Source organism: Aythya fuligula, chromosome 3 (assembly GCF_009819795.1).
Source record: "Aythya fuligula isolate bAytFul2 chromosome 3, bAytFul2.pri, whole genome shotgun sequence".
In the NCBI taxonomy this organism is placed as follows: Eukaryota; Metazoa; Chordata; class Aves; order Anseriformes; family Anatidae; genus Aythya; species Aythya fuligula.
Genome location: NC_045561.1, coordinates 42,764,644 through 42,792,582, shown reverse-complemented (window position 1 = coordinate 42,792,582; position 27,939 = coordinate 42,764,644). Strand labels below are relative to the sequence as shown.

Below are 27,939 nucleotides of genomic sequence, written 5' to 3'. Positions count from 1 at the left end.
TGTTTTTATGAAACCCTAACAAGAGCTAACCATGTCCCGTGATGAGGGAAAGGTGTTAAGTGCAGAGCAGTAGCAATAAATAGCAGACTCTATTCCTGTGAGCATTGTCTTTATTCCATAAGAGCTGTCCCTTTGAAAGCTTTAGACAGCCAGCAATAAATATATTTGACTCAAAAACATATGGGACATCAAAGGTAGGAAGACAATTTATTACATATTATTTTCATCATGTAAGTTCATTCATTTACAATATAAGATTTAAAATAAAACAAAAAAAAACATTTCCTTCCACTTTTATTCTATAGTAAAAAGTTTAGAATTTCTGACTGCTTTCCATATAATGGAAAACTATGGTAAACTCTCAATCTTTCGGTGACAGTTGATTCTTTCTTGACAGCTGATGCACCTATTTGTTGCTTAGGATACAACAGGAAGCACTTCATTGCTACTTATTTGGTAAAATAAAGAACAGTGAAGTCTTTTTTTTTTTTTTTTTTTTTTTTTTTTTTTTTTTAGGGACAGTGTTTATCTTCAATCACACGCTTCAAAAGTATCTAGGATTGTTCCACTGTAGCTTGATCCTTGGCAGTCAGGACAAGCTCTGTAAGGGCTGAAAAGCTTTTTATGTTGCTTGTATCCAGTCCCATCTTCCGTATCTAGAAAGACAAGAGAAACGTTAATTTTATTTAGAACAAAAGCTTATGGATTGTTCTCCTTAAAACAATTAGTAAAGCGTATGTTTTGTCCTGCATTGATGAGCAAAGAAATATAACTGCATATAGTGCACACTACAAAAAAAACGCTGTATCCAGCTTTGCTCAGTTAAGTCTTTCCATTCAACAGAGCGTCCTGCAGTAAAATATTTAACCATCTTCTAGGCAACTTTTAACCTAAGTCAGTTGGAAGTCAAGTCAATGAAACAGTCAGAAAGAGAACCTTGGCTGTAACTATGCATTTAATGCATTCATTTCAAATGAAATTTTGCCCAGAATCCTCATTTGGGATTTGAGGAAAGCCTTTAAGGCAAACATGGATACACCCAATAACAGCCAACAGCACAGTAACAAAAGCATTTCAATAAGCTGCAAGAGCCCATTGTTCTAGCCTTGAATTTCCTGTAGGATGAGGACAACAACAGAGTTTGCTACAAGTCATTTCTTACCTAGGGAATCTCTTGCTTTGGCAGTTAGAAAAATACAACCATGAGAAAAACAAAAGTACACTGAAATCTAAATGAAACCATGATAAAGTGATCCTGAAAGACGTTTGCTGCTGGAACTCTTGGTAATGTCCACCAGCTCCTAAATGATTATGAATAATCTATCCCAGTTTAACTTAAATTCACATTATGTTAATGCACATAATTGGATAGGAATAGAAGAACAAACCCAACTCAAGCTCCCAGTTAAAAACTGCCAAATAGTATTTCTTGTTAGTAAATAAGATTTCCATGCTTCCACCCAAATCTTCCTCCTTTGTGGTAAGCCTCTGAAATAAGAAAATCATCTCCTTACACACAGGAAGAATTTACCTACCTGTTTTACTGTACAGACAACATCTGCTCATAACCAAGACTGATAACAAGTGCTTGGCAACTAATGACATGGACGTGCAATTAGTAGTCTACTTTTTTTTTCTGAAACTTACACATGGAAATAATGACTACTAATCAGCACAATTTGATAAAGCTACTACACGCATTTCCTGGAATATTTTGTTCTTTTACTTGTTTCTACTTTGCTGTTTTAGTTTTTGTATTCAGCATCAAAAGGAACTTACTGTTACATAGCACAACAAGAAAGAAATCTGACCCCTTCCAAGCTCTTGGGAATAAACCCTTGATTATGCAGTGCGTGAAGGCAGGAATTACCCAGGAGAAGGCAAACAAAAGCAAGGCCATAAAGAATTTTCCATCAGAGCTAAGAAAATACCCTGTCCTTTGGTCTGTCCACGCAGTATTTCTTTGTGCTTCTGAGTACTAAGCAATACTTGAATTCTGAATAGTGAGAAATACCTTTTTCACTTGTATACAAAAGCACAGAAAGCATGCATTGCTCAAGGAGATTCTATGATCATTAAGGTTTCAAGTCACCTGAATTACACAGATATAAAAAACAACCAACAAAGCACAAAGTTTTTAAGACCAAAAAAATAAGCTGAGCTCCCATTTCCTCCTGTATCTCACTCCCTTACCTAACAGCAGTAGACAAACTTCTCTTTTAACTTACTTGTTCTCCAAAATACTCGACATCGAGGGCCAGCTGCAGTCGGATTTTGTCATCATCACTCATACCTCCATTCGTACCAACAGGATTTGAAGCTGCAGTTCTTCTGGCTTGCTTCAGCCTTTTCAGGCTCTCTTCCATTTTCTTAACAGAACTTAACACATCAGAAACAGTTTCATAATACCTAAATGAAGGAAGATTGAGAAAAATTACACTTTTACAGAAAAGCCTACTGCATGCACATCACTGGCCCTCATAAAAATTATGAGGAATGCTGAGAGGAGTGGTTTTGAGAAGAAGCTACTGATATTTCCACCATTAAGTACAGAGGCCAACCTAAAGATTACAATTCAGTGTTGAAGCCTCCTTCTCATTTTCCACAGTGCCAGAAGTAGCACGTATCCAATGAAATTATCAGGCAGAACATCCAAACAAAAGCAATTATTACTTTCTTTTTGTACACACTGAAATGGTTGAACTCACAGAAGATAACATCTCACAGCAGTATGAAGTTGAAAGGAAAGTAGACGGACAAACAAATTTCATTAAAGAACTTAATGCAGATGGATATTCATGCTCAGAAGTCCTCAAGATGCTAGCCAGGAAACCAGAATGAAGGAAAGCACTGTGTTTTGACTGCCTTATACAGCTGGGAACAACTGGCTTTTCAGCTTTTTTCATTATTTTTTTTAAGCACTAAAATTTGCATTATCATTGTATACAATAAAATTGTCAAAGGAAAGTCAAACTCAAATTTCTTGAGAATTTGACCATGATTTGCTGACAATAACATGAGGTTAAGGACTTAAGTAATTTCTGAGACAAAATGCAAGGTTTTAGTTTACTGTTGCATTACTAGAGCAAAACAATTTCCATATGCTCTATCCACAATGTCAGTTTGTGTACATCTGAGCAGAGGTCAGGTCTCGAGTTCCCAGCCCTGCTTTTCATCTGTTGAGTACAAAACAGTAATAGAAATCTGAACGAATGCACCAGGTCAAAAAGGGGACATATTCCCATTTTCTTTACGGCTGTGTCAACTTGTAGCGTGTTTTCTCTTTTCTCCTGTGCCCATTCAACTGACAATGAAGTTTTTAAATAGTACAACGAATGTTGTGCATGGCTCTCTTACTTTTGTGTGCTTTCAGAGAGGGCGCCTTCCAACCACTGATGAATCATGGGCTGTTTCAATATATCTCTGTATTCATTTTGTAGTCTGTAGAAGGGCTTAAGAGCACTGTCAACATAAGGTGAAGCTTTAGTTGGCACTTCCTGGGAGAAGGCAGGGAAACATGGTGGAAAAAAGAATCTGTAATTTATTTACTGAACACATGGACACCATTTATAGCACATACGTGAAATGCTGAGCATGCATGTAAACCAAGAAATAGATTATTCACAAATAATCAATAAAGAGATCTTCATAGACATGGAACAAACCTTGACCAAATCATTCAGCAGCTTTATACTATGTAAAATGCTATGAAACAAGGTCCAAAATGACCAAAGCTTTTGGAGAGATGCATGTGCCAGCCACCCCTATTATTGCCTACTTGCTGCTCATGCTGACTTCAGAAAGTTGAACACGCTCTGTATAAACAACAGCCTAGCTCTCTTCATTAAAATAGCTGCTATTTCGTATCATACTTCACTAAACTGAAACCACTGCTCCTTCTATTCTCATACCACCCCACCCACTCACTATGTTTTTCAGAAGAAAGCTTTTGGGATAACTCTAATATCCCTTCTCTACTTTCTTCTGAGATGGTCTTGGAAGCAGACTGCTTCATTTCTTCAGGGGTGATCCATGCAATAGCTTGGACAGACCTCCTGCGTTGCAGGGGAACAGATCATACCCAGGGTACACAATCTCTGACATCTGAAATGCCTGTTACTTATATTTTCTTATACTGCCTTTTTTTTTTTTTTTTTTTTATATGAGACCAAACCAGCTACCATAACAACTGTGCAAATTGGCAAAGACAAGGCACAGCAACAAGACACGCTAAGATCTGAACATGGTTTTGGAAACATATTTATTAATTACTTTTTATTGTTTTTTCACCAAATCATTTTATTTATTTATTTATTAACCATTCTTATCTTGTTTCTTCTGTGCATGGCATTCCCGAACGAAATCTAGGAAGCTAGCTCACCAAGAAAAAAATTCTTGACATAGCAGGTTGAAGTGTCACTCCCTGCCCTGATCAACCCATCTTCCAAAACAAAAACAAAACAAAACAAAACAAACAAAAAAAACCCTACCAAAACCCTGCCACCCAACAGCAGCACATCTTACAATACATGCTATGAGACGAGGGAAACCAATTTTTTCTTATTAACCGTTCTGGTTTTGTACAACAGTTTTATGTCTTGCCCTTCCGTCTCAACCTGTGCTCTCATCATTGTTACCCTATCTAAAATTTTGAAAATACAATTCTTTCTTTTCAAAGAGATAAACAGTAATGACTAAGTCATCTCAGTATTTAATACATTTCTTGACTCTCAAGCAGATATGAACAGCCCTGAAATTGTAAATGTACTGCCCAGTTAAGATTCTTAGTACAGGCCCTTCTGAGATTTATTTTTCCTTCTGCAACCAGCACTGACCTTATTGGTTCTCCTATATAATCTTGGAATTTCCAGTGCACTCTTCAGATAAGTGAAAGAGGACTCACTCAGATCCTGGATAATTCTGTTATTCAAGGTAGGCACGCAGGCTGATAAAGAAGTCTTTGAGTCTTCCAAGGCTTCTATTCAAGTAAAAAAAATGAAGTTTAGACTGAGCTACCCTGCCCAATCACATTACAAATTGTGTGAATCCAGCATCATCCCAATCTCATTCCCTGTCCTAGATGGCTGCCGGTGCTGAATACAGGATGCTTGCTAAATAAATACACACCAACCATTTATAAAGTATCTCCACGAATATCAACCATTTCTCAGCCAGAAAAAACAAATACAGGGAAGACAATTAAAAAAGGGTAACTTGACATTCTCCAGGTTCACTTTTTTTTCCCTCTTCTCAGTGTTATCGATGCAGCAAGGGGCTTGAATCAAAAGGCTCAAACCTACCAAAGAAACTGAGGCTGTGAAATTCTCTCTCACAGTACCTCAATTCCCCATGGACTGACTGGAAAACGCTTGACACAAAGCTGTGATTGGCAAAAGATCATCTACTGAGTTGGGGATTTACACAAGCAGCTACCACTCTCATGGACTTAGGCATCTATCCATCTACCCATAATCTTGATTTAGATTTAAGTGGGTCCCTCTCTTCCTGGAGAAGCATCCTAATTATTGAACAAGTTACTTCCCAAAAAAAGCACTTCAGACTCACTGAATTTTAATCAAATGTTTTCTAGACTTCAAGGTAGTTTCTCTTTCACAGAATGGTTAATGTTGGAAGCAGGCATCATTAGGCAATAAAACATGAGTGATTTCAAGTTTCTCATGGTAAATTATACGGCATGTAAAAGCTCATTTTGTTTGGTCAGCAAAGGGACTTGGGAGAATGGGGAAAGACTGAATTCAGCCTCTCAGGTTTACCTGCAATACAAGACATGTTCTTGAAGCCAATCATTTCAAGTTTTGGTTTAACCATTTCTATGACGTCAGGAATCTAAACAAACAAACAAACAAACAAACAAACAAGAGTCCTGTTATAAATATATTTAAATGGCTCTTATACATTCTGCAAGTTACAAGTGCTTTAAAAGACACCTTCGGTCTTTTCTGAATTTTTAATTTTGTTTATCGAAACCTAGTATCAGAAAAATACAGTATTAATTGGATTTAAGGTCTATCATTCAATTTTCTACCTTACAGTTATCCTCAGGGAAATAACTTATAATTAACAAAATACTACCAACCCAGAGGCAACTTCACAAGATACAGGAATTCCAGCCTCATTGGCTGAAAAACATGAAAGAGTCCCCACTGAAAGCAAATAAATACCATACAGCTCTTTCAAAGATTCTGGTTCATTAGTAAAACATGATGATAGAACAATAATCTTGATTATAAAACCTTTTTGAGGCTGAAAGATTTTTAAAAACAGTAAATATATAAAAGAGAATAACATTAAAGCTGAATACTGTACCACACTTTGAGACATCAGAGAGATTACTAGCAAAAGTAATACTCTGGACAGTTACACTTTACATTAGAAGTGAGTAGAAACAACATGTTGTAGTGGTAAAGTCCAGAAGCTACTGATTAAAAGTTTAAATATCTGAAGTGGTTTCTCTGTAATTTGCCACTCAAAGTATCCAGAGAATAGACCCTGTATTTCAGGTGGTATTTTTTCCTATCAGACTACTCCAGTTTTAGAATTAAAAAAAAAAATCTTAAACAAATGCATTGTGTTTTTTTGGTAGTAATATCATTAACAAAACGCCAAATAGTACTGGCACACAGACTGACAAAGACTTCTGTAAGTAAAGTCTCAAGCACAAACCTGTTCCTGGAGTTTGTCCAGATCTGCAGCAATATACACCAACTGAGTACTGGATATAGAAGGCAAAGGCTGACTTTCTGGAGAAGACCCATTCCCTTGGTCCTCGTTAGGGTTGAGGCTTATGGAAGCCTCAACCTTTCTGCCAGCTGGCACTGATTTTTTGCTTTCCTTTGCATTCTCACTGGAAATGGGCCTTACAGAAACCTGAAACATCAAACTGAGATGTGAGTCCTAGCAATAGCAAAAGCAGTTAAAGTTGTGTATACAGAAACAGCACAAAGTTTTCCTAAGTTTTTGGCATTAGAATGTAACACTTGCAAGGGATACTGACATTCCTAAATTGCATTAAAAGCAGTATTTTTAAAACAGTTTTTGGTGCACAAAATGGCTCAGTAATTTAGAGCTCTTATTACTATGCCACAGGACAATACCATCCTGGAGTAATTACCACCTGTGTGGTGTTCAAATAAACAGAACGTGCTAGATCAAAAATTTGATTATTATTTGCTTTGTAGAAATAGACTATTTCATACGCCAGAACACAAAACCAGCTGTGGATTGTGCCAATTAACTTTCCATTGCAGAGACAACTAACTGCAGAAACAATAGACTGTTTCAGTCCACCTGTCCTACTACAGCACTACAAGGAGCAACGCTCACAGATCTGTGTGCAAGAGTTTTGAGCACCTTCTACGCCAACAGTCACCAAATAGAGCAGTTTGAGTCTCCCCCTCCCTCCTCTTCTATCATGCTTGCAACAAGGCTACTCAAGGTCTTTTTTTGGTCTCAGAAAACATGACTCACTGCTGTCAATCATCTCCTTTCTCCCACCTCCTCAAGCCCTCAGCTGTAAATCACACGCCTCACTCAGCTGCTGTTTTAATGAGCACTTTTAGTAAGACAATTTAGCTGAGAGAACAGTGCTATTCAGTCTCAAGAGAAAGATAAAGGGAGATCTTTCTGCTGTCTTCAGCTACCTGAGTGGAATGTACAGAGAAGGTGGAATCAGACTTTGTCTTGAGATACAGTGACAGTAACAGGCAATGGATATGAAGTGCAACAAAGGGATTTATATCAAAAGGAAAAAGATATTTAATTACCAGGGTGGTCAATCATTGTAAAAGGGTTCCCCAAGAGACTGAAATTTTTGCCTTTGGATATTCAAATTCAACCTGAAAAGGTTTTCCATAACCTTATCTAAACTGGCCCTGTTTCGAGCAGGAATTTGGACCACATGACCTCTAGACCTCCTTTTCAACCCAAATTATTCTATCATGCTGTCATTCTGTAACACAAGAAAGGGGGAGAGAGAAACTTGTATGGCTAGGAATGGGGCAAAGCACAAGATCTTCTGCTCAGAAGCGTGACTTACGATGTTGAGTCAGTTGACCATGCAGCAACTGATTTGTATTAACTCAACACCTTATTTTTTTTGCAAGGTTAGTTTTCACCTGGCTCAGTTTCACAACCTAGTTCACAGTATCAATATGAAAACATATTGATACCAACTGTACAAAACACAAGATTATGGCTACTTCTGTCTCTGGCAGAAGCAATCTTACACATAGTACAATCTTGGCAACCATCAGACAGTAATACTTGAGCAATACTGATATTTGTGCCCAATGATATGTTTTGCAGTGATACTTTATATAAAACAAACTCAGGAACTGGTTGAGTGATCTTGTTCAGCATTTTTAAGTTCAGAAGAACAGTAATTAGAGAGAAGTTACACATTTTGTTTCAAGAGGTCTCTTACTGATGGACATAACTAATCACCAAAACCTTAAGTACATAGTTTTCTTACCTCACTAATGAACACGGAGTAACGTGCCAAAATTTGCAGACTAAGTTTCCACAGACGGTGTGCTAACAGTGGTAAAAACATTTGATCTGACCAGCACTTCAGAAGACTCGTCCAGACCATGTGAGTGGCCAAAAGGCAATATGAGCTGCCCTCTGAAAACAATCAGGCAACAAAGGTCAAGTTCCTAAGCACACTGTGAAAGACGGAACATCACTGATGTTAATAATTGCATTATCTGAGATTTAAAAAGAAGTCTTCAATATTTATTGAAAACACAGTAGGAATATCCATATTTAAACCAAATACTTTTAAAGCAGTTCATGCACTAATATTATATAGTATAAAGCTAAGGAATGTGTCTGCAAGATTCAGATAAATGCCTTGAAATTGTAGGATTTATGCATTTCATCACCATTATTTTTTCCTCCTTGCTCTTCAGTTCTATAATTTAAAAGTCAGAAGTAAAAATACACATGCACAAGTTAATCTTAGCTACCTTCTTCACAGGCATTTACTCCAGTAACTGAAGTAACATCTTTTCTAATTACAGTGTACTTCTAACAAATACACCAGATTTGTCCTTCCACTGTAATCCTTCCTATGCTTACCTCCTCATCTGCTCATAAATCAACGTACGTTTTTTGAGCAGACACCAACACAAACGAACTATAGCAACCCTAAATGCTGCCAATAGATAGGGCTATGTAGTGGGGAAGATGTCTATAAAAATAAAGTTTGCCCCAATAACACAGCATTGTCTTTTGGTTGTCACTTACAGGATGCCAATACTTCCTTCTTGCACTGAGGGGACATTTCCACAAATATGTTAATTGTTACTGGTAAAAAGGGGTTTTTAGTAAGCGATCACTGAACAGTAGTCTTATATTGCCTTCCCTACAAAAATGTATTCCACTGTTTAATGAGTTCATAAGAAAACAGAAAGCTCATGTGAACCCTCAGGATGCCCATTAGTAAGTAATAATAAACAGACAATAACCACTGCTACTTAAAACAGTGCTTCCTTCTTAATAGGGAAATAATTAATTTTTGCAATTAAAGTTTACCTGGTGCTTCCTCTAGTGAATCTGAAAGCGATGCTTCAAAGGCCCCTGCTATTTCTCTAAATCTGAAAAATAGAAGTTTTGAATGTTATAAATCAACAATTGCTTAAATTGATGCCTAAATGCTTTTCAATGTTCAGTATCTATGCTATCAGTGCACATACAAGAAAAGATCTTAAGTGTGTTTTTTAAATCCTGCAAAGACAATGTTTGACATTTTACAGGCAGATATGAAATTTATACATTGGGAAATTATGAAAATCACAATTACGAGCATTATCAAAGCCATAGCTCAGTGTCAAGTCCTTAGATTTTATTAGAAATGGTTTTGTTGCTGCTTTTTATTTCCTCTAATCGGTACTGTTTTCACACTGTAAGTGAATACATCATTTCGTACTTGCTTTAGCTGACCTTCAAGCATGCCACATGACAGTGGGAGCCTTTAGCTTTCTGCATGTTTGTTAATGAACAGTGGCATAAGGTTCTGCAAACAATTCTGCACCTGAAAAATCACTAGTTCCTCACAGGATGCCCTGACACCCCCTATCCCACCTTTAAAAAAAATTGAACAAACCAATGAAACAATGAAACCAATGAAATGAAACTATCAAAAAATAGAAAAAAAAATTCCACCCCTTGATTTTTTGAGGTGTAACAGCAAAATTAATATTAAAACATTACAGTACTTATCCATATTTAAAGAAGTATAAGGTAAGCACTCTTGTTGTGCAGGAGTTGTAGAAATGTATCCTTTCACCAAGTTCTTACCTCTAATGCTGAAATAAAACTGTATTTTACAGTCCTCCATAATAAGTTTTTGTCATTTTTCCTTTTTTGCTTTTATGTGCAGAGTAATCTGTACACCTACCAAGGTTACCAATTATGAACCTGCAAGGCTCATCTTAAAACCTCTCAACTGTAATTTCCAGATCAGAGCAGTGACCCATCTAGCTTTTCTTGTTCAAACTACTAATGGACTAGATGCGTGCTTACAGTATTTTAAGTAGCGATCTGTGATTGACACACCAGGGGTTGGAATAAAAAGCAAGTGATGTGACTTATCTTTTTCAATTGCTACCAAGACATAGCACATATTTTAGAAATATTTGTGAAATGGTTTCAAACCCTCATTCCTGCCTGTACAACACCTTCATTGAGAAAGGAGTGTCTTCAGGTCTTACGCTGAAGAGTATTAGAGAATCAAATCAGATTTTTAAAAATTATGCAAATTTTGCTGAATATTTTTTAGATGGGCAAAAAATATCTACCATGTAGGCTCATTACTATCCACTATCAGCTGTAATGACATAAATGAAACAGACGGCAAGGAAGAGAGTTACTGGGGGTGCTTGTGCCTGCATTGCTACAAAAGAAATGCCTCTACATCCATCCACTCCTTAAAGAATCATTTGTACAGGCTTAAGTGAGGTCTGTTTGTTCTGAGCAATTTCTGCAATTGGAAAAAAACAAAACAGCAACCTTAACTGTAAATGTCACAGTGTAAGATAACACTTCAATAAAAATCCTGTATGATTTGAGGATAGTTACACACTTCAAAGAAAAAGCTTTGCTGCTATACATAATGAATATATGGCATTATTTTCACATTTGTGCACTGAAGAATTCATGGGCAATTCCAAAAGTTGTCAGATGATTCAGGTATAAAGGATTGATAGGGTAAAAGATGAAGCAGCTGCCGTTATCTAGCCATTTACTGAAATAGTGAACTATTCAGATTTATAATAATCTTAAAAGAAAAATATTTATTTTTCTTTGTATGAGCCAGACACCAAAGTATCCAATCGGAAAAAAAATATTTTTGAACAGAGAGAAGATGCTGAAGCTTCACTTCCATCTTATGAAAAGCAGCATCAACGTTTGATCAAGTGGTTACGCATTAGAACAGTTGCACTTTCAAACAAAAGGGCAGATTCAGGGACCTATTAATGATGTCTTTCTGTTGTTAAGAGGTTTATAATTGCTACAGTTCCACAGACCCTTAGAGTCTGCACAGTCAGCACCACTACTGTATTGAGTGTTCCTGCCCTTTTCCTTGGGACAGCATCAATATTTGTACAGTGAAGTGGTTTGGAGAAATTTATTAGAGTTGAAAGTCAGCCTTTTTTGCCCAAGGTAACAGTACTTCATATTGGCTCACTGCATAGCTGCAGGAACAGTTGTGCAAGCAAAAAAAACAGAAGAGGATGTCAGAGGAAGCCAGAACCATCATTTTATAAAAAGCACTGGATCACCAAAACACGAAGACCCTGCCTGCTTCCAGACCCACACTCCTGCCACTGATTTGTATTAGCTCCAGCCCTCACAGGATTCCAGGATTTGGCATCACTGTAGTTTTTTCCTGGATTAAACAAACTGCATAAATATGTCTACGGCTGTACAGTAATTACCATTTATAGAATCATGCTATAAACATAGTCACAAAAGTGATCCACATTAAAAATAAACCTCAATTTCTTCCCTCTATTTTTTTTTTTTTTTGAGAATTCTTCCCTTTGCTGCCTCCCCCCTTTTTAAGAAAAAAAGATCTGATCATTTCAGAGATCCAACATGTAGTTTAGCCCCAGAAACAGCCGTGGTGGAACAAATAAATGAGCAGGATACTGAGAAGCAAGGGAAAGAACATCCTGTAACTGGTTTTGCTAGCATAGAAAACGTTATTGAACCCTACTGAAGTACAATGCAAAGACCAGAGGGTATATACAGTCCAAGTAAAACACACTGCAGACACTTAATACAGTACTTGGGCTGGCATGTTCAAAACTAAAGGCAGAATATTAAAAACTTACTTAGTATACTGGACTATAAACAAAAGCAATCCACAAAACCAAGTAATCATCCTCGTACATACAGGAACTAAAAGACATGTGAAACAAAACTGGGGATGGAAACTATTAGCTGCTTCTGCTTTGACTGGATTCACAACTAACACTGCTGCAGTACCCTCAAGGCAACAAACTCTGCTCATGTAACAGTGTATGAAGCTGTCCAGAGACTCTCAGAAGTCTTTGGACCAAGAGAGATGACACACAGAACGCTTAACAACTAACAGACTTTACCAACAAGCAGCTTTCTTGCCTGGAGGCCTGTTAACCAGCCCTAAAATCAGATGCATAGGCTAGACATCCTACAAATATGGTTCCTTTCTGTAAAATTTTAGCTTTACTAGAATTAAAATGGAGCTTTCTTGGTTCTCTCTGCTCTCTTCCCACGAGATCTTTACAACATAATGCTGCAGGTACATCACACCAGCTGGAAAAGTAAGCTAGAACTTATGACATAGCTTCTTACATAAAGAAAATTGCTGGGTGATCTTTGAGAAGACAACCCTACAAGATCTAGAACTTCAGAATTGTCCTGTGAGACAGAAATAATAGGTCAGAAGCATAGCCAGATGTGGAAAAGCTAGAAGCTGTCAGCCCTTTATTTTTTTATTTTGTAGAAGAATATCTTTTTCCCTCACTGTAATTATTCATCTGGATTTGCACAAACAGTATCACTCAACATACAGTTTAGCTCCAGGGAGAAACGGCACTTGAAAAACAGAACTTGAAACCAGACTCAAGACTTACCTAGGTCTGTTCATAAGCAGCATATGAAATTCAGTGTAATGACAACCAGCTACCCTGCAATATGTACTCTATGATTTTGCTAAAGTGTTGGAAGATGCATAAAGCTATGACTTGGCTCAGTAATTATATTCTCATAGTTTGACTTCTATGATTTTGTTGACAAGGGGAACTTTGTAACGTAACGAGGAGATCTGACCCTAAGCAGTATCATTTTGCTGTGACAACTCTACTTCTGAAAGAATTGATGACTACAAATGCATACCAACCTTATTTGAAAATAAACAGGCAAATTCCATTTGTTGTTAAAGCTGTGGTAGGACGGATGAGATCTTAATCGTTTCACGCTGGCCTGTGAGCCACACTGTCGTTCAAATTTCCGTACAAAATCCATACTGGTAGTGTACTTCTGCAGAAAGAGAATGAGCATTTTGATCACTTTCAAGGCCCCCTTAAGCAATGAAAGTCACAACGGTTTCAACAGATCTCCTGCATCAGACTACAGTTAAGCTCAAGACTCAGAATGGGCTGACACCACTGCCATCACCTAATCTTGTAAGGCTAAAATCCTGGATTGCTGTGAAACTAAAACCAATGATCTAGCAGGTGTTACTCTATAATAAGAAAAAACAGCACACAGCACTTCTAAAAAGCGTAAAATTGTCTGGAAAAGAGAGCTGATCAGACAGATGTATTGGTATTTCTGAGCTGAATCACCGGAGTAGAACAACAATGGTGCACAGCACTGAAGTCAGTCCCAGGAAATTAGAGATAAAGGGATACAACAAATGGAAAGGATCAGGAACAAAATCCAGAAATAGACATCACCAAACACACATGAGAAGGGAAGTATGGTATTTCCTTTCTATTATATAGAAACTGTTCTACAGGAATTTCTAGAACTGTTTCCCTAACAATATGTATTGCAAATACCAAATATTTGCAGTAAAACTTCAAACAACTGGAAGGGTTGGTTTTTTAAGATATTTACAAATAGTATTAAGCCAGTTGCAAACAAAGAAAAAATGCATCAATCCCGAAATACACTTTGGGCTTACTCTCAGTAACTTATTAACAGCCTGAAATAAACATAATAAATTAACATGTTCAATGCAGAAAGCCACCAAAGCCTTGAGCAAGAAACGAGAGGCAAAATGGTACATGAAAATGTTATTTCACACAAAACAGACTGTATTAACAGTACAGAGAAAAAGATTATGTAAAACAAGGAGTAAAAACATAGCTACAGTTAAAATCTGCCTCTGCAATGAAAAAGTTCGACTATGTGCAAATGGTTTCTGTACAAAAAAAAAACAAACAAACAAACAAACAAAAAAGGAACACTCCTAACCCCAAAACAGCAGCCATAAAAGAAATCCTACATGTCTCACTGAAATCTCTGCATGTTCAGTAAGCCACTGTCTCAGTGCTTCTGATGGTGTGGTGCTAAGAGCAGCAGCAGGGCTGCAGCAGCAAGACTCTTACCACAACCCATATGCAAGCAACGTACTCAGATTCTCTGATGAAGCAGTAAAACATCCTCAGAAGCCCCTGAGGCGCTGCTTACAGGTTCTGCTCTCAGAAACAACCCTGGGACCACAGGCCATGCACTGACATGGACATGCTTTTCTTTTGCTTATCTCAGTACATTTTTGTATTGCATATCTCAGTACATTTGTGACTTTCAGTTCAGTGTACCATTACAGCACGTTTTTCTCGTGATACGGCAGTTGCAGTGTGGGGAGATGGTATTCTGGAAATTGCACAGGAAATCTTTTAGGTAACTACATCCATCCCAGCGTGGTTTTATCTATAACACAGCGGAACCGTAAGAGCTGTGGGAGTCAAATGCAGGGAGAATGAGACATCAGTGCTCTTTCAGCCTGCTTTCTTAGATAATAAGCCCAATACTCTAAAAGGCAAACAAGCCATTAATGCTCAGCTGCCTTCTATCTCTAGCCATAGATAGAAACAAAACACTCCGAAAAAACCTATCACCTTCAAAATGGAAGGCAACTCAGGCATTTATCTAGTTATTTTTAACATTATATCTAAGAGAGAGAACTAACAGCAAGACTGCTTCCCATTTCAGCTTCCAGGATTGGATTGTTGACTGCACAGAAGTTATTTAACAGAAACTGTGAGAGTCTGAAACAAAATGCAGCAATTTTCGAATACAGGCATTTAAAGTTAACAGTCTCAAATCAATGTTTAGAGATGGGAGTATTATTTTTAAACGCCTGTAAAGCTACAAATCTGAGTCAGAAATAAGGACACAATAACCTGAAACAATTTAAAAACTGCAGAAGTAAATAGTTATTTTAACATATATGCTTAAGACTGTTAGCTTGATTTTCACAGGATGATTTGAAAAAAATATTTTTCAATCCTTTCTACATAAAAGGACCTTGTAACAAGTACTACTTTTCAGCATTAAAACTACATACAAATGCAAAATAAGCAAACAAACATGGAGAAAAAGACTTTTCTGCATTTCCATCAACCTACAAAACGGAGCTAGAAGACCACTGTCTAAAGTCTGCGTTGCATTACTTAGATTACCATCAGGACAGCAAACATTTACAATTTTTTCCTCTTCTTAATTTGTAACTGCTCCTACTCTTTTTTTCCATGGATGTAATAGCTTGGCATTACACTTGGCATTTCAACTTCTTATTGATTTTTACATAAAATACTGTGATTCTGACTCAGACTCGAGATCATTAAGTGGACAAAAGCTGTCTAGAAAGAACTTTGGACTGACTACATGAAGTAACTGAAAGTCATTGGGATTTTTTTTTTTTTTAATAAATGTAGCAGCATCACCGGTCAGCATCAGCCTAGCATAAAATAACAGGCTATTAAGAATTAATTTAAAGCACCAAAACCAGCTCTTCTGAAGAGAAAATACATTCTTGTGTAAACCACGCAGCACAGCTCATACTTTGCACTACGCAGGGCATTTGGTGAAACCTGAAGGATGTTAGAAGCTTTATGGGAAACTGAGAAGCATTAGGCCAAGTTGGAACCCAGACATTTAATTAAAATGAACGATAACCCTTCCTATACAGAAGTCCCAGTCTTGCCAAAATATTGTTGTCATACTCTCCCACCTTCATATACGTTGCAATTCTACAGCTGAGATAGGCCATCTACTCCTAAAGCAAACATTTAAGGCCAAATTCACAAGACTAAACAGCTTCCAGTAACTTCTGTATGAGCCTTCCTAACTGCTGTGGTTTAAGCTGGCAGGCAGCTCAGCACCACACAGCTGTTTGCTTGCTCCCCCCAGTGGGATGGGGGAATCAGAAAAAAGGTAAAAATCAGAAAAAAGGTAAAACTCATGGGTTGAGATAAAGACAGTTTAATACAACAGCAAATGAAGTAAAAATATCACGATAATAAACAATAATAAATAAATAAAGTGCTGCACCCCGCTGGCAGGGCAGTGGGAGAACCTGAGAAGTCTTTGGCTTTGCGTAAGCACTGCTCTACAACAACTACAAGCATTATTTGCATCCTAAATCCAAAACATAGCACAATGCCAGCTAGCTGGAAGAAAATTAACTCTATCCCAGCCAGAACGAGGGCACTGACAAAGACAAGGAGAGAATTAATGCCTATGAAAAGATCAAGTGTTGTAAGATAGCCTCCTCTTCCCGGCTATGCAAGCACATGAATTTATACAAGAGCAGCAGCGAAAAAGCCTGGAGAACATGGCTCATTCAATTCTTGTATGTGTCACAAGAATAGCAAATGGAAAAAAGGTAATTACCTCATGAAACACATCTGGATTTCCAGGGTTAAACAGCGATGGCAGTTTTTCTTCTAAACCACGTACTATTTCTGGCCACACTGAATTCACTAGGAAATCGTATCCAGGAACAATGTCTGCTTTCTCACTGAAATAAAAGTTTAATTATTCCATGGTTATATTTCACCACCAGGCTTCTATTTGGAGGTAGGGATAACTAGAAAGACATGTACTGCATCAGACAAAATATAATTAAATTATTTTATTTGTTATTTTTTTAATATTGCTGATTCTCTTTAATTGTTCTCCTTTCAGGTTTCATATCTGATCCCATGGTCTCAACAAAATATTTTTTAGAATTCTGGAAGTGTTTTAAAATTTTATCAGCTACATATTTTGCAAGCGTGTCTGGAAAGCAAGTACTTTTCTGCTGAGAACTCCTACTTGCAGGCTTTCAAGACTTAAACAGCTCCAAACTTTGGAGATAACAAATAGAAGTAACGTGACTAATACGATGGCATGAAAGAACACTTTCTTAATTGTTCCATGTTGTACTTATGCACAATATTGTGCTTTGAAGCAAAAGATTAAAGGCTACTCTGATTATGAAAATTTATAAATTGAGAGCAGAAGACACACAAACATTTAATTCCAGTTCAGTACTCTAAAGTCAAAACTTTCTACTTTTAAGATTAGAACTTGGTGAGGGATTAAGAGAACTGAAGTGTTAGTAAAACTCAGAGTAATAACAAGCTCAGCAATGGACAAATAATTAGAAGAGTAATTCTGCAGTCCCCAGGGGATACACCCATAGTTCTGCTAAATACAGCAGTCCATTACACTAACCAGTCTACAAGCAGATAAATGGATACAATTCAGTAGACATACATTATTTAAACTTTGTAACAGGCAAATTAACTGCGTAAGGAATTAAGCACTTTTTTTAAGAAAACAGTGGAAGTAGTATACAAACCAATTAAACTTGTAGTTCCATTAATACAGTGAGTCAAATCTCTGAGGATCTTCCCCACTTTTTGATGTATGCTAACAACCCAGTTACTTTAAAACTTGTTTTTTTCCTAATAGCTTTGTTATGCCCTTTTCCTTGGATGAAGCATCCAATCATGTTTCCTTGATTTAAAAAAAAAAAAAAAAAGCACAAAAACCAACAAGGCATCTGGCACATTGTATTGTAAACCGTACTCAATTCTACTACTGAAATACAGGATTCTCTCCTTCCCTTCTCTGAAGGTCTGGGCCCCAACATCAAGAAAATGGGTTCACTGTTTTGAAAAACACAGACATGAGGCAGAAATCAAACTTGAATATGAATCTTCAGGAAAGACCAGGTAAGTCATTTATGTATGGTAAGTAACTATGACAGATATTTCAAAAATATATATTGCATTTACTGTAACTTTAGTGCAACTGTAAGAAACCCCAAGGTATTCACCTTGAAATAGCTCCCCCTGTAACTTCACGCAAGAGACGGCAGTGGTGAGGAACAAACTCCAATAGTTTGTTGTACATGGCCTGAAGGCCATTAGGATGAGCTTGAACATACTCTTCCACAATCACCTGCCAGGAAGAGTTCAATATTAAATGTCAGAAAAGTGAGTATGAAATACCGCAATGTAAAATTCAGAAGCCTACTCACTTAAAACTTCTCATATCATAACCTTAAATATTGCAATATTTGGTAGATTACTTTCCTAGTTTCCAAGCAGAACGTGCCAGCTTAAATTATTGCTTTCCTTAATGCACAACTCTAATCAGCAAGACCAGCCACAAGAATACAAATGAGCCTCTAGCTTTTAGTTGTTAGCCAACGTGCCTGGCTCCCCACCCACTGTACATGTCACTATCACCTCAACTAGTCTGTGATAGCAAACATGGGACTGGCAAAAGCTAATCAAGCCTTAGAATAAAGTCAATTTTTTTTTTCTAATGTAGAGTTAGGTTGGTCCACTCCCAAATGCAGGTAAGCCAAGAGCCAAGAATCTTCCATCACAAAGTTAAGCCTTTAAAGCAGCTGGCAAAGTGGTTTCACAGGACAGTACTTCAAGTCCAGGGAAAAGGGATAACCACTGAGAAAAGAGAAGGCAGACTATGTGGGTAATACGGGAAAAGGACAATAGTTTATATTTTTTGTTATTCTATTTTTTGCCTCTCACTACATAAACAAGCAGAATGGTGCAGAAGTGGGGATAGAATGGATAGTAGTGAAATTGAGAGGGCACGACCAGTCCCCACTGCTGTTGCTACAGTATTAGAAAGCACCCAAGGGGGAAGTTTGTTCTTAAGTGGAAAGGTCTGGATCCACCATCCTACTTCTTCTACCATCCAAAAGCCAGCAGCTGTCTTTGTTTTATAAATCTGTATGCACACAAGGTAAGAACAGAAAAAAATTAAATGTTTCCTTTCTTACAGAAGAAAAGGAACATCCTACTGACAATGACATATAGCCCTGCTTTTATGAGACAGACTATTCTTCCACTGGGAAAGGAAAGGTTCCAGCTCTTGGCTGCAAAAGGCATTACTGAGTGGAAAAAAAAAGTAATTTCTTTTCCCCATCTTGATTCAGAAGAACAACTCCTTCACCAGAGGTTACACAGACTAACTTTTCACTTGCCTAGGTTGGAAAAACTATGTGGAAAACAGCCTCTAAATAAAAATAAGGTATTTAATTATTTTTATTATTATTAAGTTCACTTCTCCATTTATATTTAGAAAGTCACACCAGTGTAAGAAAAGGCAATTGTTATTGCCTAAAGGAACATATTCAACACTTTTAGGAACAATGTTCACATTGCTTTTATGGGTCTTAATAAGAAATGTTGACTCTATACTATGAGCGGTTGCATTTTTTGTGGAAGATGAGTAGAGAAAATACATTTTAAATATTCAGGAACTGGAAAAATAAAAGAATGTCTGACATCACATCTCATTTAGAGGTTTATAGAGCAAAGAGAACAGTTAAAAATATCTCCATTTAAAGAGTAACAGCAATAAAATAAAATCTGGACAGCAAAAGGGAAGATGCAGCAACAGCGTGACTTGGGACTCAAAGCTGCTGAAAAGTGCTATCTATTTCAGAGGTAATGATGAGAGAAAGGAGATCTGTTCTGCCTTCTATTAACATACCCCAGGTCAAGCAAGTGGTTATTTGCAATCACCAAGGCAGCTCTCATACTTCATGGCCTTTCCTCCCCAGAGACACAACAGTGAAAGCCGTGGACCATTCGTCATCCTAATACTGCTGAGAGGTTCATAATGCTAGTTCTTGTTCAACGACTTCACAGACCTGCTGTGGGCCCAGTTTAACCTACTCTGTAAGACCAGTGAATTTAATGGTTTTGTGAAACACTCCGACAGCCTGGTGAAAGGCAGGGAAACTGCCTGCAACAGGGCAGTCAGTGTTAGAGCTTATGCTGTGAAAAGGGCACTGATTCACAGCACGGAACAAATATCCCCTGAAATGATACACAGTCAATACCTAACACAGACATAATTCCCAACACATTGATGAAAAATTTGTTAACATTTATTGCCACCTCCCCTCTTAAAAATGGGGAAAAGTAGGCTTGTTGCTATGGAAACACCACTTCAGCATATCTATTAAAACCATAACAAACTCGTTTTATCAGGTTTGTTTAAACACAGCAAAATATCAAATCTTAAAATTCATTTTTGTATTTTCACTGAAGCTTCAAACTAGAGCTGCCATGATACAATCATAGATGCTTAAAAATGTTTTTAGTGGCAACTGCAGGTGTGCTGACAGACAAGAAAAATTGGGCACAACTGACTGACTTGCTGACCCATTATTGTGGCAGGTTACTCATTAATCTTTCCTTCTTTTTCAGAAGGATTACATTAACATCAACTACAACAGAAAGAAAAAAAAATAGCATAGATTATTCAGCTAAGGCCAGAGGAAGCAGTAAGAACAAAGCAGTACCAGAAGGTACTGCTGATGAAACTTTTTACAGGCACAGCAAAAGCTGCACAGTCAAGAAAATTAGCATAAAGTCCTCTAATTTCAGAAAATGTAATCAGTACTCTGTAATTGGTCCAACTCACTATTGCAAACTGATGTCCTACAAATAAGTTTCTCATGAATTGAGAACTGGCCACCTGACACGTTTTTTTCCACTACAGAACACTTCCCAAACAAATCCTGGTACATGTCCTGGTACAGCTGGGAACAGCAGATACTGCTCCTACAGAAAAAAAAGGAACAGCAGTAAGAACTATTTGTACTGCTTTTGCCTGGTATTGAGCCAGTAGATGAGAAAGGCACACCTCTGACCTGATCCAATGCACCCTGCTCCACAGTAAACTGTATTTTACTGCAGCTGTGTGCTTGGCTTAAGGTTTGTTATTTGGATTTCCCCCCGACCCAAGCAAAATGTAGGCAGTGGGATATAACTAAAAACTGGTAACAGGAAAAAGAATTCCTCCACCTTCTTTCTTAAATAGGAACAACAAACTGACACCGTTAGGGGTCAGTTCTCTTTCTCTCTCCACAGAAGCACTCTGAAGCTCCTATCCAAAGCTGGAAAATAACCAAAAAAACAAGTATTCTTGCAAGTCAGATCATTTTCTCAGGATTCTTGATTTTATCTTACCTCATCTATATAAGGTTTCACAAGTACTTGACCAACTAACGCCTCTGCATCTCTTGTTTTGTCAATTGTTGCATAAGTGCGAAGACAGTGACGTATGATGTCAACGTTTGAAGTCTGAAGGCCTTCCAAGAGCAGCCCTTCAAGAGACTGCTGCAACGTAGCTGTTATTCCAGCTATACGCTATGAAGAGAAACAAAATATAGTAGTTTAAAAAAATTAAAAGCAAAGCCTTGCCATTAACGCTGAAGCACATTTTTTCCAGAAATACCTCATCTGGCTTTCAAATTTCATTTAAAACGTACACAATTTTGATAACTGTCAACATTAAATGATCATGAACACAGCTTAATGGGTTACCAAAGTTAAAAGTTACGTAAAAAGGCACTTATTTTCCTCTGTATATTGAAAGAGACATGCTAAGTTATGCAGTCTCCTTCATACTGAAGAAATGGGTCAGTAATTGTTCCTTATTCAACTGAACCACTATGTTCGATAACACACAAAACCTTTTTAATGTGTTACCAGGGATGACAACTGTGGCATTTATTCCTAAGTGTCAGAAACTAAAACTGTGGTGTGCTCCTGGCACAACTTGACAAGTAACTGCAAACCAAAGACACTGAATTACACTGGTGACAAACGACATGCCATTAGACTCCTTCTGGCTTCTGCCTAACAGCTGCTTCAGTCAACACACATCCTCCTGTCTGCTAACCATATTTCCTGATCTGTAACATCTCTTCCACTATATCCAATTCATTGTCACACTAGCTGCAGATAATACTCCTGGCCCAGGATGGTCCCTTGCAGCTCTGTATTTAAAGCGAGTTCAATGATGCACGATAATTTAATCATAGTTGAACTACCCATTTAACAAGTCAAATTTTCTCTCTGGCATTTTGCATGCTATATTGCAGCCATCCATCTATAAACTAATTTTTTCAATAGCCACAGAATCTGCTCTGAACATGCAAAACCAGTAACCCAATTGCTAACTAGTCATGGAAACTGATCTCATGACAGCTACGACATCGGTGCATTATCAAATTTTTCATCACAAATTCAAAGCATAGCACCATATGGGCTACTAGGAAGAAAATCAACTCTGCTCCAGCCAAAACCAGTACAGCAACAACAGGTACAAAACAGAAGTCCTGGTAACTATTGTAAAGCCAGCCACACAACAAAGGAACAAAGGTCCTCCCACCATAAATACTACTCTGCTGCTCATATTTACCCCTGTTGTTAATTTGGTTGCCAGAATAGTCTTGTGAACAGTCCATGAATCAATACGGTATCCTTAAAGTCTTGAGATAAAACAAGTTTGTATCGCCAACAGGCACTTATACATAGTGAAAAACTATGAAGCATCTCATTAGCTCAGAAGCCATTAAGGATGACAGCTTTCATGCTCATCTGCTTAAAACATTACCCCATTTCCATATGACATACTTTTTAAGCACTACTTTTCATTCCCTCTCTCCAGTGAATGGTTAGGGAAAAAAGGCAAAAAAATAAACAAACACCAAGTCATCTTTTACATTTGACAGCTATTAAAAACAAGCTATCAGGGACACTAGCCTACCAGCACAGATACCAAGAATTAGGCACTAAATATCAATAAAAGACAAGCTTCAATTTATTCCAGTCAACCACTTCTAAGACATTCCACTTGTATTTTGATCTGTACACTGCAGTTAACAAAACCAACATAAATCTCTGGAACTAGGCCTCGCTATCAGTATGCAGACAAACTGCAAGACATAATAGACTAAAAAAAGCATTTGTTATGTTTTTTTTACTATTATTTCAAATAATTTATCCTAAAGACATTAGTAAGCAAAGCATAAACTCTCAGAAGAAATAACACTTCCATTCTACTGATAAAACAGCCTCTTGAAAGTCATTTATCCTGTAAATCAATTCAGTAGAACTCTGTGGAAAAAGAGATTTGTCTTCCTATTTAGATATTTTTGCTTGATCCTACAAGTGTTAAGCTGGCTTTAATACAATACCTACTGGTCTCACTTTGTCCAAAAGGGGCATTCCTTTGCTTTGTACTGCATGAAATTGTAGTTGATTAAATTCTGTGGCAATTCTCTCTAAAACCTGTCCGGTTACGAGTGGACTGAAAGAGAGATAATGAGAACAGTTAGATCCTTGCAAATATACTCACTTTCAGTTGCAATAGATAATGTTTTCCCCCAGTTTTTGTTGTTAATACAAATATTTGGAATTCAGATAGGTACTACTGCAGTCACACAATAATAATCTGGAACAGACTACAAAATTAGAGTTGTTTTGAATCTACTACAATATGAAATGGGTGAAGCAGAAGCTGAGGAACAAGAGATCAAGCACCAGCAGTATGAAGCATTGCTTTCTACATGGCAAAGCTGCTTATTGCCACAGAAGAGTCAGTCTTAACAGAACTCAAGAAACTGCATTAAGTGCTCTTCACGATCCAGATTTGTTTATTTCCCCTTTCCATCATAAAATAAAACTAAACACAGCTATCTCTAGAGAAACAGTCCTATGCTTCTCAGGTCTATATGGCCCCAAAACTTGGCCTAAATTTTGAGTCACTTACATACAATCTTGCTTCCAAACATGATTCTGCAAAGTCTCTCACCGTGACAGAAAATATTTGCATGTGCTTCATCCCTCTAGGTGTGAACTGAGTTGTCTGTTCATTTCCCCCCACTCACTACCATGTGATCCAGTGTACAGAGTGGAAGAGCCCCAAAGCATGTCTCACATTTAAACAAGCTTATGAAATTGTCATTTTCCTCCACCTTTAAGTTGCACTTGCATCCCAGTTAACTATTCCATGTGCCTGGCTGGTACACTGGTACCAAAACTAGCCAAGATACATTTTCCCTCTCTCAAAGGTAGAGGGAGAGGATGCTTTCCATTAAGCTGTTGAAAATCAAAACTCAGCAGTCTGACTGGAATTTGTCACAGTCCTGTCTTTTCAGAACTTTTCAGAGGTATAACTTGTGTGGCTTGCCTGCCTTAGACTATTCTCGCAGCAGTCCTTTCAGTTATACATAAGAAGGGAAAGCAAGAAAAACTATTCCACATTTTACTTCCAAACAATATTGGAAAAGACATGCATTTGCATGAGCAGTTTGGACATGACAGGATTAGAGACTTCCTAGGAAAAAAAATACAATTTAATGCACACTTCAGCACTACGAGTAATTCAGAATGACAAATTTACAGAGGACTAAAGTTGAAAAAATACTAAAATAAGTCACATATTCTATCAGAGTTAAATGTCTGAAGATATATCCTAACGTTTGCAAGTTTATCTCCAATATCATTAAATTAAATTAGTCCCACTGATATTAAAAAGAAAGTGTTTACTCGGTTGTTTTATTTTTTTTGTTTGTTTTTACCTGTTTCCCTCTAAAGAGGACAATTCATTAGTGCCTTGGGAATGTAGAATTTTCTCAATTTTCTCAACTGACTGAATAACATGAATAAGTCTCAGGACACACATCTGTAATTAAAGAAAGATTTTTTATGTCTGACCCCAATCCCATTACATTATATAACAACCCTGAAAATCTTTTGGACTTTTTTTTTGGGTGTATTTTTTTTTTTCCCGTTGCAAGTTCTCTCCCTCCACCTTAATTTTTGAATCATGTCTCAGTTAAAGTATTGCTCGCATAAGCCTATAATTTTTCCAAGTTAAGCAAAACCACAAATATTAATTCTCCTGCATACAAAATTTAAATGGCCATATGTTTATATTTGCAATATACTAGTTTATATACTACTACAAGCAGAAACAAGAACAATTGTAACTAAAAAAAAGCCAACTGAACATAAATGTTTTTGGAAAATAAAAAAAAAAGTAAGAAAAAGACTTGTATCATTAAGACTGTAAAAACGAAGTCAGTCAACCAAACCCTCTTATTTTTAGAAGTGCAAAATTCTGTGGAATATGCATCTGGACAGCCTAGAACTTTTTAAACTCTATTTTCCTGCGGTTAATGTCAAAACCAGAATTTGACCCAGTGAGGATCTTTTCAAGGTAATAATTTGTTGTACCTTTTTTCTTCTAATATCTTCTTGTTTAGACAGCCGGTCATCCACCGCCCGAATTCCTTCACTGACACATGATTTAAGACTCTGTGAAAGAGAAAGTCAGTATGAAAAGCTGGATTCCCACTATGAAGAACAAGTTTTAAAAAACAAAAATCTGAATTCTAAATTCCTGAAACAGGAGACATCAATAAGAATATAGGACAAATAAAAGTTATAGTATGTCAACTACTCTCAAAAAGAAAAAGACAGAAATAAGACTAAGTAACTTAAGTATAATCTTAGTATAACCTGCTCCTAAAGTACTGCCATGACAGGTATCGTTATTTCAAGCCAAGTGTTTTCTCCATAACTTATAGAGTACAACCCACCTTTCACCCAGAACAAAGTAATAAAACCAGTATGATTTTATGTCTTCAAACTGAAGTTAAAAGTCAGATTTAAGTAGCAATTTCTATACAATAAATAGCTCTCTAGGTGAACCTATTTCATGTTATATATGTGAACCTATTCTCAGTTTTAGACATCAAGGCTAAGATATTTGATGGAACATTCATGCAGCAAATATCCACTTGAATCAGCTGCCAAGATGATGGAAATTTGCCCTTCACTAAATGCTAAGTCACGGTGAGACTTAGAACAAGAATCAGACTGACTTGAAGTGGGTGATCTTTCATGGTTCAACCACAGGGCCAAGGAAAAAGTCTCCAGTGGGACTGCCTTTAATCTGACTTATTTACTCCCATCTCCAAGTTACTCAGATATTAAAATAATTACAATATCTGCATAGAGTTAACTTGCAAGAGTCCATTCGTTGATCACACTTAAAGGATTCTTTACTTCTGGATCGAAAGGCACTACAAAAAACATAAGCCTACTACAACTGCTAGAAAACAATGCCTCTCATGTTACCTAAGAATAGAATTTTCAGAGAGAAAACAATTGTAACTATTAGCATAAGTAAAACATTTATATATTATATGAAAGTGAATTAAAGATTACCAAGCCATGTATAATGACTGTTTTGAGCATACCATAACTTCTTCCCTTAACTGTCCCAAAGGTACGGAAAGCTGGTTAAGGGCCTTGTCCATGCCAACCTAAAGAAATTATCACAAAAAAGATTGTAACTCTTTTGGTAAATTCATATGTAAATTACTGACAAAGTCTATCATTTTAAAGATACTTAAAGAGAACTGCGATGAGACATCTCCTGTTATGGCCTCCAATTTTAAGTGCAATGCACAAATATGTTACTTCCAACGCAGGCATAAAGGTGTCAGACCGTTTTTGGCATATAAAGCCAACAATGAAAGAAAACCTTAATTTATGTTTGTTTTTTTTTTTTTTTTCCCTTTCTAGAGAAGATAAATCTCAAACTTTGAACCTGTATAATGTTATAAATTGGAATAAAAGAGCAGGAGACACAATGGACAAGAAATTTTAATATGAAAGCGATTAAAATTCTCAGCAAAGTGTGTTGGATTTTCTAAGAATACACAGATGTATAGTAAGTTTGAAGAGTCCTAAAAATATCTCTCCGAATGGCCTTATTTGCATCTTTACTATTAATATTTTAGTAACTTATTCCCTTTAATTTTTACAAGTGTTAGCAGATAAAAACAAGAAGCGTCTGCCTTGAATCTATCTTCCTAATGAATTATTTTTAGGATAAATTAATACATCTAAAACATTTATTATGGGCCAACAGCAATTCAGTGCTGCTTGTAAATTCTGTAGGAATGGTCTCTCAGTTTCTCTCAGTGTAAGGGGTCAGAGTTTAAGCCTTCTTAAACCTAACAGAACCAAAAGAGAAGCCATATACTTTTCATATGAAAAATAAAAATCACAATAAGATGTATTAAGCCTGACCCTGACAGCACCACTTAGTAACACTTACTAGATTTGTTGAGAGATTAACAAAATCTGCATAGTCCTTATTTATGAGCTCTACCATGGCCGTTTTCAGGAGTTTGTAATAGAGCTCCAGATCCTCTCTGAGCTCCTCCAGCTGCACGCGTTTCCTGCACTCCGACACGAAGTGATCAACGTCAAAATCCGGCTGGAAACCAAACAGGACAGGGAGACGGATGTAAGCAAAAACTTTAGTCACACACAGAGCGCTCCAAATTCAGCGTGCCATACAGAAGAGCTGACCCCACCGCACACCCCCCTCACCCCGCAGGAGCCCCCTCGCTGCCCCTGGCCACCTTCATGAACTCGTCCTTGTCGAAGCAGAGGTTGTCGGGGCCCCGCGGCAGGTTCATCTTCTTCGCCTCCATGACGGGCAGCGGCTCCCGGCTGCAGCCGGGCGGCCAGGCCCAGGAGCCGCCGCTGCCAGCGCGACACCTCCGCCCCCCCG

At 37.3% G+C, this 27,939-nt stretch overlaps 1 protein-coding gene across 1 annotated transcript; it reads right to left on the bottom strand.

The window, feature by feature from the left end:
• Window positions 1–96: 96 nt before the first annotated feature.
• COG2 (component of oligomeric golgi complex 2) lies at window positions 97–27,939 on the bottom strand. The gene is made up of 18 exons (XM_032184873.1): window positions 27,788–27,939; window positions 27,478–27,639; window positions 26,612–26,677; window positions 25,584–25,664; window positions 24,926–25,029; window positions 23,544–23,652; window positions 21,525–21,704; window positions 18,347–18,471; window positions 16,915–17,041; window positions 13,409–13,548; window positions 9,556–9,617; window positions 8,492–8,643; window positions 6,685–6,888; window positions 5,775–5,847; window positions 4,836–4,978; window positions 3,358–3,497; window positions 2,229–2,409; window positions 97–656 (listed from the first exon to the last, which is right to left on the bottom strand). Exons 1-18 carry the CDS (start codon window positions 27,857–27,859, stop codon window positions 555–557), a joined length of 2,223 nt encoding a protein of 740 aa, XP_032040764.1. The 5' UTR covers window positions 27,860–27,939; the 3' UTR covers window positions 97–554.